This window comes from Cheilinus undulatus, linkage group 13, assembly GCF_018320785.1.
Source record: "Cheilinus undulatus linkage group 13, ASM1832078v1, whole genome shotgun sequence".
Classification (NCBI taxonomy): domain Eukaryota; kingdom Metazoa; phylum Chordata; class Actinopteri; order Labriformes; family Labridae; genus Cheilinus; species Cheilinus undulatus.
In genome coordinates, this window is record NC_054877.1 from 25,352,283 (window position 1) to 25,369,746 (window position 17,464).

A 17,464-nucleotide genomic window follows, 5' to 3' on the forward strand; every position below is an offset into this window, starting at 1 on the left:
CATCACACTCCAGAATTGACTGTTAGATGTTGCTGGTCCCAATTTTACACACTGCACCTTTAAAAGACACATATGAATGCACATATGTTTAACCTTAGACACATATGAATGCACGTATGTTTAACCTTAGACACATATGAATGCACATATGTTTACATGACATTTTGGCTTTTGTGCGACAAAGTAATAATTTCTGCTCCTAGAATTTTTTAGATTATTGTCTAGAATGTCCATATAAGTTTGAAAAAATACTTGAATTGTTGGGAAACATTGGTTTGTTTGTTTTTAAATATATATTTGGGGAAATTTGCTTTGAAAAGAGCAAGTATTTCCAAGTATTGAAAATTTGTAGGATATGGTGGTATATTTGTAGGATTTTTTTTTTTTTTTTAATAATTATATTTTCTTTTCTTTCCAAACAAAAGCTCAGGTCTAAGGATGTTCAACTACCATATGAAAGCATTTATAAATAAATATACATTAATATAATAATGAAATACCAAATAACAACAGCACTAGCAGACATGTTAAATGTGTTGTTTACCTACACTTACATTTAAATTACTGGGTATTACTGTAGATGCAGAGTACATTATTGCCTGCTGAAAACAACTAAAAGTACAAATATCAAGTAACCACAATTCAAGTGTGACATAGCTCCAAATTTATATAGTTGTTACTGTATTTGACAGAAGTCAAAACCCTTTATTTCGCCTTAATTTTGTTTTGGTTTGAGATGCAAAGTAAAAGACGTGAATCTTAGAATTCAGTGTAATGAGACTATAACCATTCTGTATCTTTGTCCACCAGAATTAACGGTCTGCTAAAACCTTAGCCTTGCTTTGTTAATCTTTTTCTTGTCATTTTAGCAAAGATCCTTTTCAAGTGTTGGTAAAAAAGTGTTAGAATTGACACTTTGGAGTTGGCATCACAGAACACCAGAGGAGGCATCTGACTAGACATGGATTAGGACTGCTTCCTTTTCTTATTCATTAGTGGTTTAACAGCTGATGGTGCAGAGGTAGATCTGTGTCTGAGGCCCCCACTGGGACCACAGAGGTCATGTCTGAGAAGGCAGACACAATGTTTCAAACTAAACTAGTGAATTAGCAAAGGAAGTCCTGTTTCTTTACACACATTATCTAAAAAGGCAATTTAACATGTATTTATGCTCAATAACATTTCTAAATAGCATTACTGGTTGATACCGGCAGTGTTCGTCACACTAGGACAAGACATGTTGATGTAAGCATGACACCCCACAGGAAATTCTGTGGTCTAAAAGCTACTTCATATATTATAGTATAAATACTTGGAGTATTTTCTCTGCGCAAAGATTTGTTTCTGCAGAAGTCCAGGAATCCTCATTTCCCTGCATACAAGCCTTACTTACAGTGGAGAAGTACAATATGATAAAATAGAGACAAAACACCCACAAAGTGATGGGCTGATAACAAAAGAGTCCTAACAATGCTGGTTAAGAGCCTAGTTCCTTGAGTGAGCAAGTTCCCATGTTATTTTTAACTGTACCATCAAAAGAGCTGAAGTCAAGAAGAGTTATAAAACCCATTTGTCAAGCCCTCAACAAGGCCTATATAAGGAGTGAGTGGATTACTCATTTCACACCTCACAAATGCCTACGACGTGCTAAGGGAACTTAGAGAGGGAGAGAGATAGTGCACACAAATGGTCCACAATTGCAGAGTAATAACTAATATCTTGCAAACAGCAGTGGGTGGGTGGATAGTGGGATCTTCTGTGTGTGAAACGTGGCTTCCTTGCTGCACAAACATCGCTTCAAACAAAGTCATTTGTTTAAAAAGATATTTATTGAAAAGTTGATATTTATCAGGTGAGTTAGCCTACTAACGATCACTAATAAATACAAAGTTAAAAACTTCCTACATTTAAAATAATTTACACACAAAACTGAACTTCTAATGGGACAGCTATTGTCTATATAGCTCAGTCTTACATAACACAGTAATATTTACAAGCATTTACCACTTTACTGATGAAAGGCCCATTTATGCCAATGCACTTCCAAATGAGCCCCACAAGTCTCTAATTAGATACATTATTTATTAAATACATTTAAGATTAACTGAAGTTTCCCAATAATTACACAAAGAGCTTCTCAGGTGGCTGTCACGAGCTTCAAATGTCATCTTAGCAGTGTTTCTGACGTGTTAGAGTTACCCCACAAACCACGCCAAAACAAATCACTTTTACAGCAGTTTGAAACATGGCCTTCTTTCACACATTTTCTACCATGGTCTCCACACAAATTTGGGGTAAATTAAAGGGGGCAGGCTTAACGCATCCTGGTTGTCGGCCTCCTCTGAAGAAGAAACGTGACTTTGCTCTGTGTCCGTCTCATCCAGGTCGGAGCAGAGGTCATCGCTAGAGGTGGTGGAGGGGGCCGGGGACACCAGAGACGTGTACATGCTCTCAGACACTGCCCAAGTGCTGTTACTACCGGGGCACTCCACCACCATGTCCGGTAGCATCACCCGGAGGCGGTCCTCGTCGTTCAGTGGCATGCTCTCCAGGAGGTGGTTCAACAGCTCCGCGGCTATTGTTGGGTCGATTCCAGGACAGTTGGACACAAAAGTATGCACGTCATGCATACACTGAATGTAGCCTGCCGCAAACCGCTCACAGGCCTCCCGGTTCACAGCGTCCACCTCTGGGGAAAGATAAAAAAAATCCAACCGTTAGCTTTAAAGTTAGCCAACAAAAGTGAACAGTTCAAACGTCAGAATTTGATTGGTTGAACCAAAGATGCACGCGCACCTGTGACAACAGTACAGTTGATTGGAATATTAATGCGCCAACCGTTATGACTTCAATTACAATTAAAGAACTACATTGTTCAGCGGATGAGTTGTTGAGTTTAATGTCAGTTTAGCGTTTTGTTTTGCAAGGGGAATCTTTTTATGAACTTTCGGCTAATACTATATACAGGTGAGAATGAAAACATTTATTTACCTTGAGCTCGGTTTTGTAAGATGCTCTCAACGCGTTTCACTGTCATCTCCAACACTTCGGCATTCTCCATTTTTGATTGTAACTGCAAAAGGTGACAAGTAGCGTGAGCGACAGGCTATGGCAGCACAAGCTAGCTCAAACATGATATCTTCACAGTTCGTTTTGAGAACAACACTACTTAAAACAACAGAATGTGAGTGTAGAATTAAAACTTACGTCTGCATCAGCGATGAGAACTCTGAGTTCTTGTAAACTTTCATTGATGCGAGCTCTCCTTTTCTTCTCGACCAGAGGTTTCCTCATCTGCCAAACAGTACAGACAACGTTGTTACTTTAGCACTAATGAAACAAGTTAGAACATAAACCATGGGGGAAGTGCTAACATTTGCTTACCTTTCTGTCAGATTTGACTCCACTGCAGTTTTCTCCTCTGTCCATTCCGTTCGTGGTGTTACGGATGGGGGCCATGTTGTTGAAGTTTAACCCAGGCGCTGCCAGAAGCCCACTGGACTGGAGGTTGGAGTGTAATCCAAAGAGCCGTTACAGCTTGTCAATGGGACAGATGGCCGGGCGATCCCAGCGGCTAACAAAGCTTGCAGAGAGGCTGGGCTCCTAAATGCCGCTCCGAGGGGGCATGTACTAGGTATATATGACGGTTAATTTACATGTGAATGGGTGAGCAGGCTACACAACGAGAGCGCGCAACGCTCGTGCCCACCAATCATTAGCGGTCAGGTTAGCTTTTGTCCCAAACTTCGGTCCTAAACTTCATTTAAACAATAAACTGAAATGGGCCTATGAAGAGATCAGTTCCTACATCTACTGCTGAAATAATTACTTTGCATCATAAAATATCTGACGGGTAGCTTTGACAGGAAACACCACAAACTGATTAAATAAATCCGTGAACAAAATAGCCTTACATGTGGTGCATACTAGTATATCAAAATACTTTAAGCATTTAGCATGATCTTTATTGACAATTAGTCCTTAATTCCATCTTTGTGAAGCACTCTTACGTGTCAGCTCCTCAGACCACATAGCAAATCTCAAATCTGATCACAAGGAAGCCAGGCCTATTCAATAATGTAAGTCATGAATTCATGACTTGGCTAGTTGATCACCCCCTCTATAGAAAAACTAATGTGAATATGACTGAGATAACTATTAAGTACAAGTGATCACATGTAAAGACTGTAAACAGCCTTAAGTCCTTCAAGCAGCATTCAGGAAGATGAATACAGTCTATGTCAGGCATGTCCAAACCATGGACCAGGGGCCAAATGTGGCCCCTGGTCCATTTTTGTGCAACTTTTAAGGGAAAAAAATAAATATGGCCCACATAAGAACATGAAGCTTTTGTTTGACTGTATTTTACTTGTTTTTTTTTTCCAGCACAGGGAGGTGTTACCACGCCTATTCTGTTTAAAAAGTTTTCACAAGAAGAATTTATTAATTTATATGTGCAACTAAATTAAGACAACATTAAATGGTAACAATATTGGCAACCAAAAAAATACCAATATCTTGATTTACAATGTTGTGATGGATTACAGCTGCAAATAGCAATACCAGTGATTTTCCAGGGACAGTCTGTTGTAGCCAGGGCCGACCAGGGCCCCCTGAAATCTGAATAGCCTCCCCAAAATCCTAAAAAAAAAAAAAAAAAAAGATTGACTATTTGCATTTTCAGCCATTAAATAGCCATATCTTAGCCATAGCCATAGCTTACCCAATCATCTATCTTGGTGGAGGTATATGAAAGTGGTCCCACCATCCTTCTTTATTTCTGAATGTGGCCCTCAGTGGAAAGAGTGTTGACACCCCTGGTCTATGTGAACTGCAGTATATATTAAAAAATATCCATGTTAATAGAAAGCTTCATATAATACCCTCTGCCCATACTATTTTAGGAAGGTAGAGCCCAACAGAAAATGTTATCTAATGAAATAAGATTTCTTAGCCCATCATGTAGCTTATGTCTGTCCTGAGGTCATGTAGATACCATCATGACTGCATACATTAGGGGCTGTGTGCTTGTCGATGCAAATGTACATGTGCTCTGTTATTTGCATTTAGTGTGGAGATATATGCAAGCAAATCCTGTTTGATTTGCAGCGATGCTGTATGTCATGAACAGGGCTTTCATCATCATATGGGTATTACGTTTCAGAGTTCTACTTACATTCAGTTTACGTCTTGTCAACGTAATATTAAAATCTTAAGTCCCACGGCAGTGATACTCTTGTTACATACATTTGCAATAACATATCTCAGTAATTTCTGATTTGCCTTAATAGCTACCTCCACTAATAATTATCCACATAAGACAGTGTTCCTATCGTATTTATACTTTATAAACCCGAGGAAGCGTGCACTGACAGGACACCGTCTTCTGCTACAGCAGGGATACAATACTGCATGGATCTCACCCCTTAAATATAGGATTAAATACTAAATAATCATAGCAATCATTATAGTTAACTGAAGTGACCTTATGCTAACTTTACTGCAGTCAAGAAGCTTGCTGAGAGGTTGAAACATCCCTACATTTCCGGATGATAGTGTTAAGAACATGCTTGGAAAGAGAACATACAGCTTTAAATAAAATACGGAAAATACTACCATATCGGGCTCTCTCCTTCAAAATAAGGGCACGAGCAAATATGACATCGATATACAGGGGTTATATCGCGTTTATTCGTCGTCGGCATCTTTAAACAGTGAATGTTAGCTTTATCTGTTGCAAACAGACTTGAAAATGTTGATTTCGTGTTGAAACCAGAAGTTGTAGCCGGACTTGGACCCTTATTTTGACAATGGCGAGGCGGCTTTTCCCTGAGTCCCACACAGCGCTCGTTCGTCAGAGAAGACGCTCTTCTGATGTCACCGAGCCCCGGGGGCGACACCAGTCCGCCGCTATATATTCGTCCCGGCTCGGTGGATGAAGACAGCGAACTGAATCAGAAACGAGATCAAGCAAACAAACATCGACAGACAACATGGTGAAGATCACTTTTCAGCCTGTGTCGGCGCAGAAGCCGGAAAAAGAGGGCGATGAAGACAAGATCATCATACCTCAGGCTCACGTGAGTTTGCACACTTTGTTCTTCTTTGTTTCAGGTTGTGTCTTTTGTCTTTTTAGCTTGTACACGTTTGCATAGGTAATTAGCATACCCATTTTCTACAGTTTATCACAGGACTAAGATGCTTTATATTTCAATGCTTCTGCCTGCTTATATTAAGGTTTTCATTTTCTATTGCCTGCATGGTCAGTTACGCAGTAGTCTGTCATTATAGTACAACATTTAATGCAGTGGACATTGATGTCATTTTCTAAAGTTTTTTTAATAGTCATTGCTGGTGCTGTTGCTGCATGAATCTTTTTCATATAAAAAGACATTGTACTATATTGGTTTTGTTTATGAAGGGGAAAGACCATCACAGGCCATCCCAGCCTGGAGATGTTGACATTACGTCACCTTGTTAAGGCCACTGCCCGGTCACACTGCAGATGACTCTCCTTATTGCTTCCTTCAGTCAAACCAAACAAAGCTTCTTTAAAACAATCATGCATTATGCACATTATAAATAAAAGTCATCTCAGAAGTACAGGCTCTCTCGCAAACAGCCATTTCCCTCAATTTTGTCGAAATTAGAAAACAACAGTGCTGTCAGATGCGGTCTCTGCACCATGCAGACGGTGACGTCACGTGGTGTTATGCCACGTGAATCCCGCAGATAGCGCCTGAGAGCGCACTAACAGTGGCTTGGAATAGAAAACAGGATTAATTTAGTGAATAAGCAAAAAAGGCTTTGTTCTAAAGGATGTGAGTCTTTTTGTGTATTTTACACATTTTGTGGAAAGTCTAAAAATATTCAGTGTAATTGTAACGCTATTAATATTCTTGTTTCAGTGAATTGATTTAAAGATGCCATTCTATAAATGTTACTGCATTCACCTATTTTACTCCATGGTGCACACCTGGATCAGTTGTCAAACACAAGACTTAACAAGAGTTTAAATATTTGCCACATTCTGATGATGACAAAGTAATTTTTTTGGAAGGAATAGTTTATTGTGCAAATGACTGATCATTAAATCTCTTATTGATGCTTGAATTAAATTTTTTGGACCCTCATTTGTCAAATGACCCCAGTTCCTCTGAGCCACCCTTTCTGAACTACCTCATAGAATAAAAAAAACATAAGTAGCCTAGATATTAGACCCCTAATGTGTGCCAGCTTGTCTAATCCCCATCTTATCTCCCTAAGCATACTGTACACAGTGACTACCACCTGATGACGTAGATCTCACTTCTGCAGACATGTCTTTTCCCCTTTTTATTACGTCAAGAGTCATGATCCCAAAATGTGTTTGGATTGGAGACTGGCTGCAACAGTTGGTAGGCGTCAGAGCCAATGTGTGTACATGTGTGTAGATCTATAAATAAGTTTGCCTCTGCTGAGGGACTCCTGCTCCACGTAATTGCTCTCGTTTAGACTCCCACAGAGGGTGCTAACTGACTGCAAATATGGAGCATGGAAATAGGTCTCCAAGAATAGACCCAGACGGCCATGTGCCAGCATCTTCGTCAAAGCCTGGCACAATCTGTTCTCAAAAACTTCCGCTCGCCATAGCAAGAGTAGTAGTGAGAGGCAGCAGATTGACTGGGAGACTGTGAGTGGGCGTCTGGCATGTCTTATTCCAGTACGTCCCATGTGTACCAGATCTCTCTGACTGACCAATGACTTGCCGAAATTAGATTGCTACAATTTGTGATTCTTGTGTGGCATTAAAGGACATCTTGTCCACTGGAAATTCATCATTAAACCAAATATGAGAAAAATCACGTCAACAAAAGAGCCTCATTATTCACTCATGTACCTACTCACGCTCTACACCTCTTTTTTAATGCCTGCATTATTAGATGAATAGCCTTTTCCAGTCCTTTATCCCTGACTTTCTGCTTATCAAACTGCATTTGTCTTCACAGGAGCAGCTGGTTCTTCCTGTTGGGTCCAAGAAGCCTTTTCCAGTGGCCCTCTGCTGCCTTACCTTTGGCCTGGTGGTCTTCATGTCAGGACTTGTTCTGGCCTCTATCTACGCCTACCGATACTACTTCATACCTCAGGTCAGTTTGATCCCAGCAGCACAGAACATTTATAAACAAAATATGTAAAAAGGTAAATCCAAAGTGATAATCATGTGCTAACTCAGCTCTGTTGCGTCTCATTAGCAGATCCCAGAGGACAGCTTGTTCCACTGCCGGGTCATCTATGAGGACTCTGTGTATGCTCCACTGAGGGGCCGCCTGGAATTGGAGGAGAATGTGGGCATCTACCTTGATGATAACTATGAACAGATCAGCGTACCTGTGCCACACTTTGGAGGCAGTGACCCCGCTGACATCATCCATGACTTTCAGAGGGTAAGTTACTTGTGTTCGCTGGTTTCCTTTTGTTCATTTTTATTTTATTAATTAAATTGAGAAAGGTTTTAACTTGTTTTTTTAATTTATCTCAGGGCCTCACAGCTTACTACGATATTGCCTTGGACAAATGCTACATCACTGAGCTGAACACCACCCTGGTGATGCCTCCTCGGAACCTGTGGGAGCTGCTTGTCAATGTCAAGGTGAGACGCTGAGTCCAATCTGCTGCTGAGAGAGCATTGTTAGTGATGAATAGCTGTCTGAGAGAGAGTGAAGGGCACTGTGTTCCCAGCTCTCTGTCTGCAGTGTTCCTCCCACAGAGTGATTCATGTGTGCCTCTTTGTCACAGAGAGGAACGTACCTTCCTCAGACTTACATCGTCCAGGAGGAGATGGTGGTGACCGGGAGGGTGAGGAGCATGAGGCAGCTGGGACCCTTCATCCACAGGCTTTGCTATGGCAAAGAAACCTACCGCCTCAGACGCCGTAACCAGCGCAGACGTAAGTGCCAAAGATTACTGATTCAATATGCTAAATTATGAGTGATGAGTTTGGGGCAACTTCCGGCAGTTTATCACCCTCTTTTGCACCAATTCTTGAGAGATGTTGAGTCATTTGACGTGTGCTGGTCACCATGATTTCTCCTGAAATCACGCAGGAAAGCATTCCTCTGCTGAGTCACAGGGAATCTGGTGTCAGTTTTGTGTGTAGGAGTGAGCAGAGTGTTTGTGACCAGGCAAAAAAAAAAAAAAAAACGACTAGAACCAAATATGGGCCTCATAGTGAAAATCTCAAACGGTGTGTCTGCCGTGTAAAATCCTCCTCATTACCGTGTCAGTGTGTTTGTGCGTGGGTGAGCCTGGGAACTTCCTGCTCTATGAGTCACTCACAGTGCAGCGGACACATCCACACACTATGGGGGAGGTAGTGATGCACATGAGTGATTTCTCCGTGCTTGCTGCCTGTGATTGGAGTGAACGCTTGAGAAATGATGCAAGGCGTACATATATGGAAGTGATATACTCTGGTAGTCATGGTAGCAGCAGACGTCGTCTTCTGTGGATCTCCTCTGTTAGCTTTAAATAGATTTTCTAAATGTGTCATCTTTTTTTCTTTCAGGTATCGAGAGGCGCGAGACTAAGAAGTGTCACAGCATCCGTCACTTCGAGAACACGTTTGTGGTTGAGACCGTCATCTGTGATAGGGTTTAAATCTGAGCCGGAAATCACAGCCATCCAACCCTGAAGCCAACTTAAAACCATACCTCTTGAATTCTTTAGGCTTTTAAATGCACTTTAAGATCAAGTTTTGCCCACTAGTTGTCATGTCTGTCTTTTTGTGTTTGTTTTGTTGTCTCTAGTTTTAAATAATCTTTAACTGTTAATGTCTTTTTTAATTCAGATAGTCTGTATATTTGGCTGATGTTATAAATGTTGTAATATCTCTGTGGATTGTCAATTGTGCATAAGATTTTAATGTTCTAGTGTGTCCATTTGTGGCGTTTTCACCTCAAAACTTGATTTTGTTTAATTTTATACTTCATCTATTCTTATTTTCGTTCATTGACAGTGCACTTGGCTGAAGCTGCTTGCACTTTGCACTTATGTTACTTTTTGTTTCTTTGTTATTTTGTTTTGAATGTCAGAAAATGGCCAAACATACCTCATGCAGTTTACTCTTTTTTTTTTTTTTTGCTAGTTTATATCATTACTGAATGGTGTAGATAACTGATTGTTCTGAAGCAATATCTACTGTAAATTAATTTTGAACATACTGCAACTTACATAGATTTTTATCTGAAATCGACTTGTTTTGTGAATGTTTATTTCTTCATAGTTTGTCTTCTTATATCATGATGTGTCACACTTTCCTACTCTTTTGATCTAACGGCTTTAGACTGTAATTAGTAGCAGTGCTTTAGAGAGACAGAAGGAACCAAAGCTTTGGTCAGAATTGCTATGCTAACTGTAAAAGATGTATGAAATATTTAGGAAGAATGCTTTTACTGTAGATGAAATCAAAGGCTGAACTCATTTTGTCTCACTTGGATTTGCCTGTTGTCTTAGCTCTTGCCACTTTTCAATCCTTCCTATCTCAGCATTATATTCTCTCTATCTGTCGATTCATCCCAACTTCAACAAAAGACTTGGGGTGTCATTCTTACGTAAAACTGGGAGCAAATAAGTCTCTGTTAATTGAGGCCTGTGTTATGTACTCATACTTCATCATCTAAGAACTTCAACTCTAATGTACAGTCGATTTTCTTGTAATATCTTGCTGCTTTAAGAATAAATGAGAAAACTAAACCTGTCTTTGGAGTGTTTATAAGACTCAGCCTCAGTCAAGCATACACATCATAATTGTGCAAATTAAAGGTTAGAATAATTGGAAGCTATGATAATGTCTACAACATAAAAACATCTAAAAAGGCAGCTAGTGTTTGTATAAAGTTACAAAGACTTCAATTTGCTTTGTGAGTTTCCTCACAGGCCATTCTTTGACTTAATGTCACCAGGGCAAACACATAGCACTGATTCATCTTGATAAGTACCCACACATAATGAGTCCTCTTCAATCTGTTGTTTTCTTCACATTTTAAAACTGCTGCATCAGCCTGGCATATGTAAAACCTGAGACGTATCTCTGTGGTTAACTATCTGTTAACTTCAAAGCAAAGACGCGGCTTTGGTTTCATAATGATGCCCTGCAAACTGTCGAGACGTTGTAAGTTTCAGGACAGATAGACGGCATGGAAGTCAGGCATACACATGGGCACATCCTCTTGCAAGGATTTTACTCATAAATATTCATATGGTTGTTTAAAACTTTAATAGATTTGCATTATTTGACAGAGAAGTCGAAAGAACATGTCAAAATATGCAACTCAGTCCAAACTCTGCAGTTAAACCAAAGCGACTGTCAAATAGGGGGAAATAACAGTAATGAAATAACACTGATAACCATCTTCATGCAGCAAAATGAGTGCTAGTGCAACATGAAAGTATTAGTTGATGTAATGCATTTATACCACAACACCACAACGCCTTCCTGTTCTTTCAGTTATAGAAAGACAACACTTATTCTGCACATTGTAAACAGTATTTGAGGACTGTTTTGACACCTTCCACCAAGACATGCCCCTGTTTAACATCACGGTAAGACAGAGAAGCTTCAGTGTAGACATTATTTACATATTACACAAATGTCCTCCTGTGCATAAACATACGTGAAAACAGTCTCATCTACGGTCCTTGTTGAAAAGACAGTCTGCAGAGAAGTGTGTTTTACAATTTTGACAAAATTATTGCACTTCATATAAAAAATACAAATAAATTAAAAGAGAATATAAAATTGTACCAACACAGTTATTCACGTACAGTATAAACTCATATATACACTTTGTTAAAATTAAATAAGCGAACACAGCCAGACAATCTGCATTTCTAAACTTTCAGGTGACTTTTTCATGAATCTGGGCCCTAATTTTGTTGGGTCAGCTTTAAGAGCTTTGAAGTTTAGTGCTGGAAAATATTTTGAAGAAGTTCATAATTAAGATAATGAAATGGAATTCAAGTATGTAAAGGTAGAGCATTGTACCACTCATCTGAATTTAAAGTATTATTTTCTGTAGTAATACATTATGTAGTCTCTTTCCAAATGAAATTGTTAAGGATATAAATGTCAAAAATCCCATTTTAAGCAAGGAAAATATATATTAATTTACCAGTTTATTGTTGTATATAATCTAAAATTTGTTTATACCAGAATATGATTCTACAGTTATTTATTTATCAATGATATTTGTATTAAAAGCTATATATTTCTATTAAGCAAAAATGACAGGAAGAGCGAAACCAAGAAGCAATCAGATCCAGACTTACAGTGCTTTCACAAAGTATTCACTTTTGATGTTGAAGCCTGATGCTACTGTCATTTCAATTAATTTTTATACTCAATCTAATCTCATTACCCAATCATGAAAAAGTTAAAGTAGAATCTCAATTTTTCTTTTTCAAATTTATGAAAATAAAAAACCTGAAATATCACATTTACTTAGGGTTATCCTGACCCTCCACGAATTGCAAAAACACTTGAAATTCCACTCACTTGATTAGAGTCCACCTGTGCTAAAATATATCAATTGAACATGATTTGGAAAGACAAACGCCTGACAATAAATATCAGAAAAAAAACCTCTAAGTCACTGAAAATCCTCCAGAGTTTAGTTAAATCCACCACAAAGAAATGGAAGGAAAATGGCACATATGTAAATCTGCCTTCATCAGGCCGTCCTCACACACTGACTGTGCAAGAAGGAGACTAGAGAGAAAGGACACCTATGACTACTCAAGCTTCAGCACCTGAGGTGACCGAGTCTCTGCATACAACAACAGTTGCAGGGGGTTTTCACCAGTCAAAGCTTAATGACAAGCATGTTTTTCTGTTAATTTAACTTGTATAAGAGGTTTTCCGGTGCATTTGTTGTGTCTACCCTGTCCAGTTAGTCCTTAAAGTATCCACCTCTTAAATGGTTGTTTTGATCCAAATGAGTGCCTGTTTCATATCTTTGTCTTGACTTCTTTACGCACACCATGCATGTGAGCCTCCATCAGTCAACTATTACTGCTCAAGTGTAAACCCCTGTTTAGTTGATTTCCTTCTGCTACTTACATGAAGGTGTCACAGCTGTCTGAGTAGAGACTTCAGCGTCCTGTTTCTGGACCACACGTCTCGGTGTTTATCAGATCTTCCTCTTTAACTGCAATTGAGTTTCATTCTCAGTGCTGTGGTTAGGAGGTCGACCTCTTACCTTCATACTCTCAGTGCAAACCCTGGTTCCAGTCAGCTGATGGAAACAGAAATGGTTCTTCTCTATAGCAACAGCTCTCTTGAGACACATTTTCATACACTTGATTGTCTTTGTGTGGCGTTCAGACCTCTGAGGTGCTGAAGGTTGCTCTTCTTTGGCCGATCATTGACAGCCTGAAGGTATGTTTGGTGCTCCTCACCTCGTGAGCGATGAAGTAGTAGCATACAGCGTCCAGACAGCAGGTGATGTTGGACAGGCACATGGCTGTCTGTATGAACAGGCTGATCCTGATCTTATTTTCACAGTCTGCTATCACACCTTGATGCACCTGCAGTTAAGAGAAGGGTAAGATGGATAAAACAGTGAGTTATTTTCAGTTTTGATTAAGAAATATGAGAATAATGCCAAGTATGTTAGACTGATCATAACTACCTTATAAATGCTCCAGTTTTATTATTTCAGCCGTACATAAAGATAAAGATATTACACATTTATTGATCTCCCATTGGGAGAATTTGTTTTTTACAACAGCTCACATTAGCGGGCAATATATAAAGTAGTAAAGTGAAGAAAAAGTGTGTCTTTGATTCTTAGGTACAAGAGACCAAAAGGCAATAGTAATATATACATACAACATTTTCACAGGTTTGCTTATGAAAGACTGAGCCCTGAATCTAAGAAAAGCACACATCCTGTGTATCATATCGATGCGAAAGTGGGGCTATTACATAGTAAAATTACACCAGTAAAAATAATAAGAGTAACATTAATAATTTACATGTAGTTCAGGATTAAAGAAAAAAATTGCACACTTTAGGTAGGTTCCATGTTTTGTACTTATACAAACAATTACCTATGCATGTTGGTAAAAGTGTCTGATTAATATCTAAATAATTTAACTTTTTAATTTTTAAAATCAGTTTTATTTTCCTTGTAGCATGAAAATAAACACTCCAATTTGTCGTTTTCTTCGAATTAAATAGTATAAAAAAAAGTAAAAATTAATTGAAGCAGTAGACACCAGCATTATTGTAGCCTTGCAGTCTTGTCCTGGTTTCCATTTTCGGTGAGATTAGTCATTTGTTTAATTTCGAGTTAAAAAAAGAAAATCATATGAAAGGCAGTCATACTCTTTACAATGGGAACCTGATGTACTGGCACATCCAAGAAACAATCCTTTCTTTTTAATATTTGAAAATGGAATTGTATTCATGGTATGCATTTGTGACATTATTCCCTGTCTTAAGTTGTAGATCTTGTAAAAGATTCAAGTCTTTCACATTGTATGTTAAAACAAACAATTTCCAATTTCCTCTACGTTTGAAAAAAATAATAGTACTATGGCTCAAACCCTTTACTTCTTGAGCACAGATAAATGCTGAGTTTTGGCGATCAGAAATAAATGTAAATTAAAAAATATAAATGCTGTTAGATTATATCAATAACATGCATTTAAAAACTCCAAAACAGCTGAAGACATTGACCTTTAACCCCTATAACTACAGCACTGTAAGATCAAACAGTAGAAGGTGGTTAAAAGAATTGAGTTTACTTAAGAATCCGAAGCAGTGAATCCAATTCTATTTTCTGAGTTGATTGAACTAATTTTTTTGTTTTAAGTTTACAGTACCCAATTTAAGTATTTTGTCGTTGTACTCAAATTATTCGATTATCATCCCTTAATCTGCATAGTTTTCCCAGAATGCTTTTGGCCATTTAACCCTTTTGCACCATGAGTGAAGTTGCCAACTTAAAGAGGTCCTGTCTGTAGAGGGCAACATCATAGTCAGTGTGTCAAACTTCATGAGACATCAGGTTGCTTTATTTATAATTTAAAGCCCCTGCAAGGGATGTTTAGTTTTTGGTTGATTATGACTCCCCTTGTGGTCAAAGTTATTTTTTTCTCTTATGATCTTTGCAGGAGGTTTTTTCTGGGGAAAAAAGTGGACTACTGCTTCTCTCTGAATGTAAATCATATCACTAAAGGTGAACCCTTGCTGGCTTTGGGAAATATAAAAGAAAAGTGTGCAGTGTGCTGTTAATGACTTTGTTTGACACCTACACCGTGGTAAAGTTTTTAGCCATTATAAATAACAATTTAGAAATATTCATTCTGGTCTCAGATGGACTTGTTTGCTTTTTTTGCCCATTAAGAGGCATCAATAATAATTTCAGTCAACATTAACGTTCAGTTGATCTCACCAGAAACTGCAGCAGGATGGCCAGGTGGCTGGGGGTGAAGGGTAACAGAAAAGCGCTCAGGCTGCTGTAGATGATCTTTACACAGGCCTGGCTCTGTGAGCTCTGCTTTCCGGACTTCGTTAGAGCCCAGATAGTCTGAGCCGAGCAGTAAATCACTACCAGTGCTGGCAGCAGGAAGCCAAACACCTGCAGGCAGATGATCACTGAGGGCCTCCAGCTTGTTTCTGAAAACTGGTGGAAGCAGTGGAAGTCTGCCTCCTCAGCCCTCCTGAAGCGATAGATGGTAGGAGAGATCACGGTCACCACCAGCAGCCAGACCCCAATGCAGGTCCCCAGAGCAGCTTTGGGTGAACGCAGTTGCTTGGCTTTGAACGGGTGACAGATGGCTATCCAGCGGTCCACTGCTATACACATGATAGTGTAGATGCTGCCATATATCCCAACAAAATACAGGGTTTCCAGAACTGAACAGAGGAGCTGGAAGTTTGCAGGCCAGCGGTGGTTTGTGGCATGCATTTTGAAAGGAAGAGGAAGGAGGAGAAGCAAGTCCATCAGAGCCAGGCTGGTCATGTATATCATTGACTCTGTCCATTTCCGCAGAACCACACAGAACACAAATAGAGCTGCAATGTTGAGAATCAGCCCAGAGATGAAGACAGGGATGTAAATAACCAGCTCCAAATATTTCATCATATGGTCCACATCTTCAAATGAACAGTTGGCTGCCATGCTGTTACTGGAGGAAAAGCTCTTTCTGTCTGAATATAAAACAAATATAAATGGTGTCAGAGTCAATCAGTGTTTCCTGTTGTTTCTCTTTGTTCTCACGCGGAAACATGGGAGATATGCAAATGACAAGCCACATAAAACCTTTTAGGTATGTAGGCTCATAAGATCAGAACACATACTTTTGTGTGTGCCCTTTTTAATGTAAAGACCAAATACAGAAAGACAATGTGCTGTATGAGTGAGTAATCTATAGAAAATTATTTCTTATTGCTTTGAATTAAATATTTAGATCCAATAACTTCCAAACAAAGTAAACACATTGCGTGGGTGTTTGATCTTTTCTGTGTGCCTAGTTTTAAATAAACACCAACAAATGATCCCACTTAAATTAAACCTATATCTTTAAGAAGAAACCAACATTGTAAATTGTTTGAATTTCTGCTTGAGATCCCCTCATTTTGGAGTATTTACAATTTAACTCAGGTCTGCAATTTGAACATTAACAAAAATACCAGTTCATGTTTACAACACTAACAAAGTCTGAACTGATCCTGTTTTAGTAATAAAAAATCTATCATATGTAGAATAAATTTAGCCGCGCTCTTACCTCTGGGATGCCAGTCTCTCTACTGAACATTTACTGTTTGTCTGACTGTCTGCTCTGTACCAGACACACTTCTGCTTTCTCTGCCTTTGTCGTTTCATCACCACTTCCTGACTCCAGCCACATAACATGCATGTGTTTTATTGAGTGTGTTCCATGATATCAAACTCGAAGTTGATCAGCAGGTTTTAAAGGTTTAAAGTGAAGGGGCTCTGAATATTTTCTGAATGCACTGTATTTCACATTAATCTGGGCAACACCCCATAAATGGAGTTTGGTGGGAGCACAACCTTTCAAAAGAAAAAAACACTAGAAGGGTAATGAGACAAATGTTCAGTCCGTCATATTCACTTTGGGGAAATCAGTGCAACAAAACATACTGTATAGTTGGAGTGTGTCACCCTGAGTGTAAACTGTAGCCGCTATCATCGTTCACGGTCAGTGGAGCCAGCTTGTTGCTTTAACTCTCATTGAAGTCAGTTGGGAGAGGAGCAAAACCAACTTTTCATACCAAGAAAAACAGTGCCGTTTTTTGCTTTTTTAAAATATATATAAAGAAATGTTGTCCAGTTCAAAATAACTGAAACCAATTGCTTCCTATAACCATCAACAAGCTTCTTACACCTCTCAAATGTAATTTTGGACCACTCTTCTTTTGCAGACTGCTCCAGGTCTCTCAGAGTTGGAGGGTGCC

At 39.0% G+C, this 17,464-nt stretch overlaps 3 protein-coding genes across 4 annotated transcripts; 1 reads left to right on the forward strand and 2 right to left on the reverse strand.

Annotated features, from left to right (window-relative positions):
- Window positions 1–1,810: 1,810 nt before the first annotated feature.
- On the reverse strand, window positions 1,811–3,522 carry hes6 (hes family bHLH transcription factor 6). Its single transcript, XM_041803975.1, has 4 exons — window positions 3,385–3,522; window positions 3,208–3,294; window positions 2,992–3,073; window positions 1,811–2,689 (listed from the first exon to the last, which is right to left on the reverse strand). Exons 1-4 carry the CDS (start codon window positions 3,457–3,459, stop codon window positions 2,268–2,270), a joined length of 666 nt encoding a protein of 221 aa, XP_041659909.1. The 5' UTR covers window positions 3,460–3,522; the 3' UTR covers window positions 1,811–2,267.
- On the forward strand, window positions 3,497–10,713 carry itm2cb (integral membrane protein 2Cb). Of its 2 annotated transcripts, XM_041803973.1 has the most exons (7): window positions 3,497–3,634; window positions 5,777–6,080; window positions 7,989–8,126; window positions 8,232–8,423; window positions 8,519–8,629; window positions 8,776–8,926; window positions 9,545–10,713. In XM_041803973.1, exons 2-7 carry the CDS (start codon window positions 5,994–5,996, stop codon window positions 9,634–9,636), a joined length of 771 nt encoding a protein of 256 aa, XP_041659907.1. In that variant the 5' UTR covers window positions 3,497–3,634; window positions 5,777–5,993; the 3' UTR covers window positions 9,637–10,713. The 2 variants fall into 2 exon arrangements, with proteins under 2 accessions (XP_041659907.1, XP_041659908.1); XM_041803974.1 differs by lacking the exon at window positions 3,497–3,634 and having other exon boundaries at window positions 4,653–6,080.
- A 2,643-nt stretch (window positions 10,714–13,356) lies between these two features.
- On the reverse strand, window positions 13,357–16,896 carry LOC121520200 (G-protein coupled receptor 55). Its single transcript, XM_041803571.1, has 4 exons — window positions 16,834–16,896; window positions 16,774–16,792; window positions 15,438–16,195; window positions 13,357–13,563 (listed from the first exon to the last, which is right to left on the reverse strand). The coding sequence occupies exons 1-4, from the start codon at window positions 16,894–16,896 to the stop codon at window positions 13,357–13,359; spliced, it is 1,047 nt and encodes a 348-aa protein (XP_041659505.1).
- Between the last annotated feature and the right edge of the window lie 568 nt (window positions 16,897–17,464).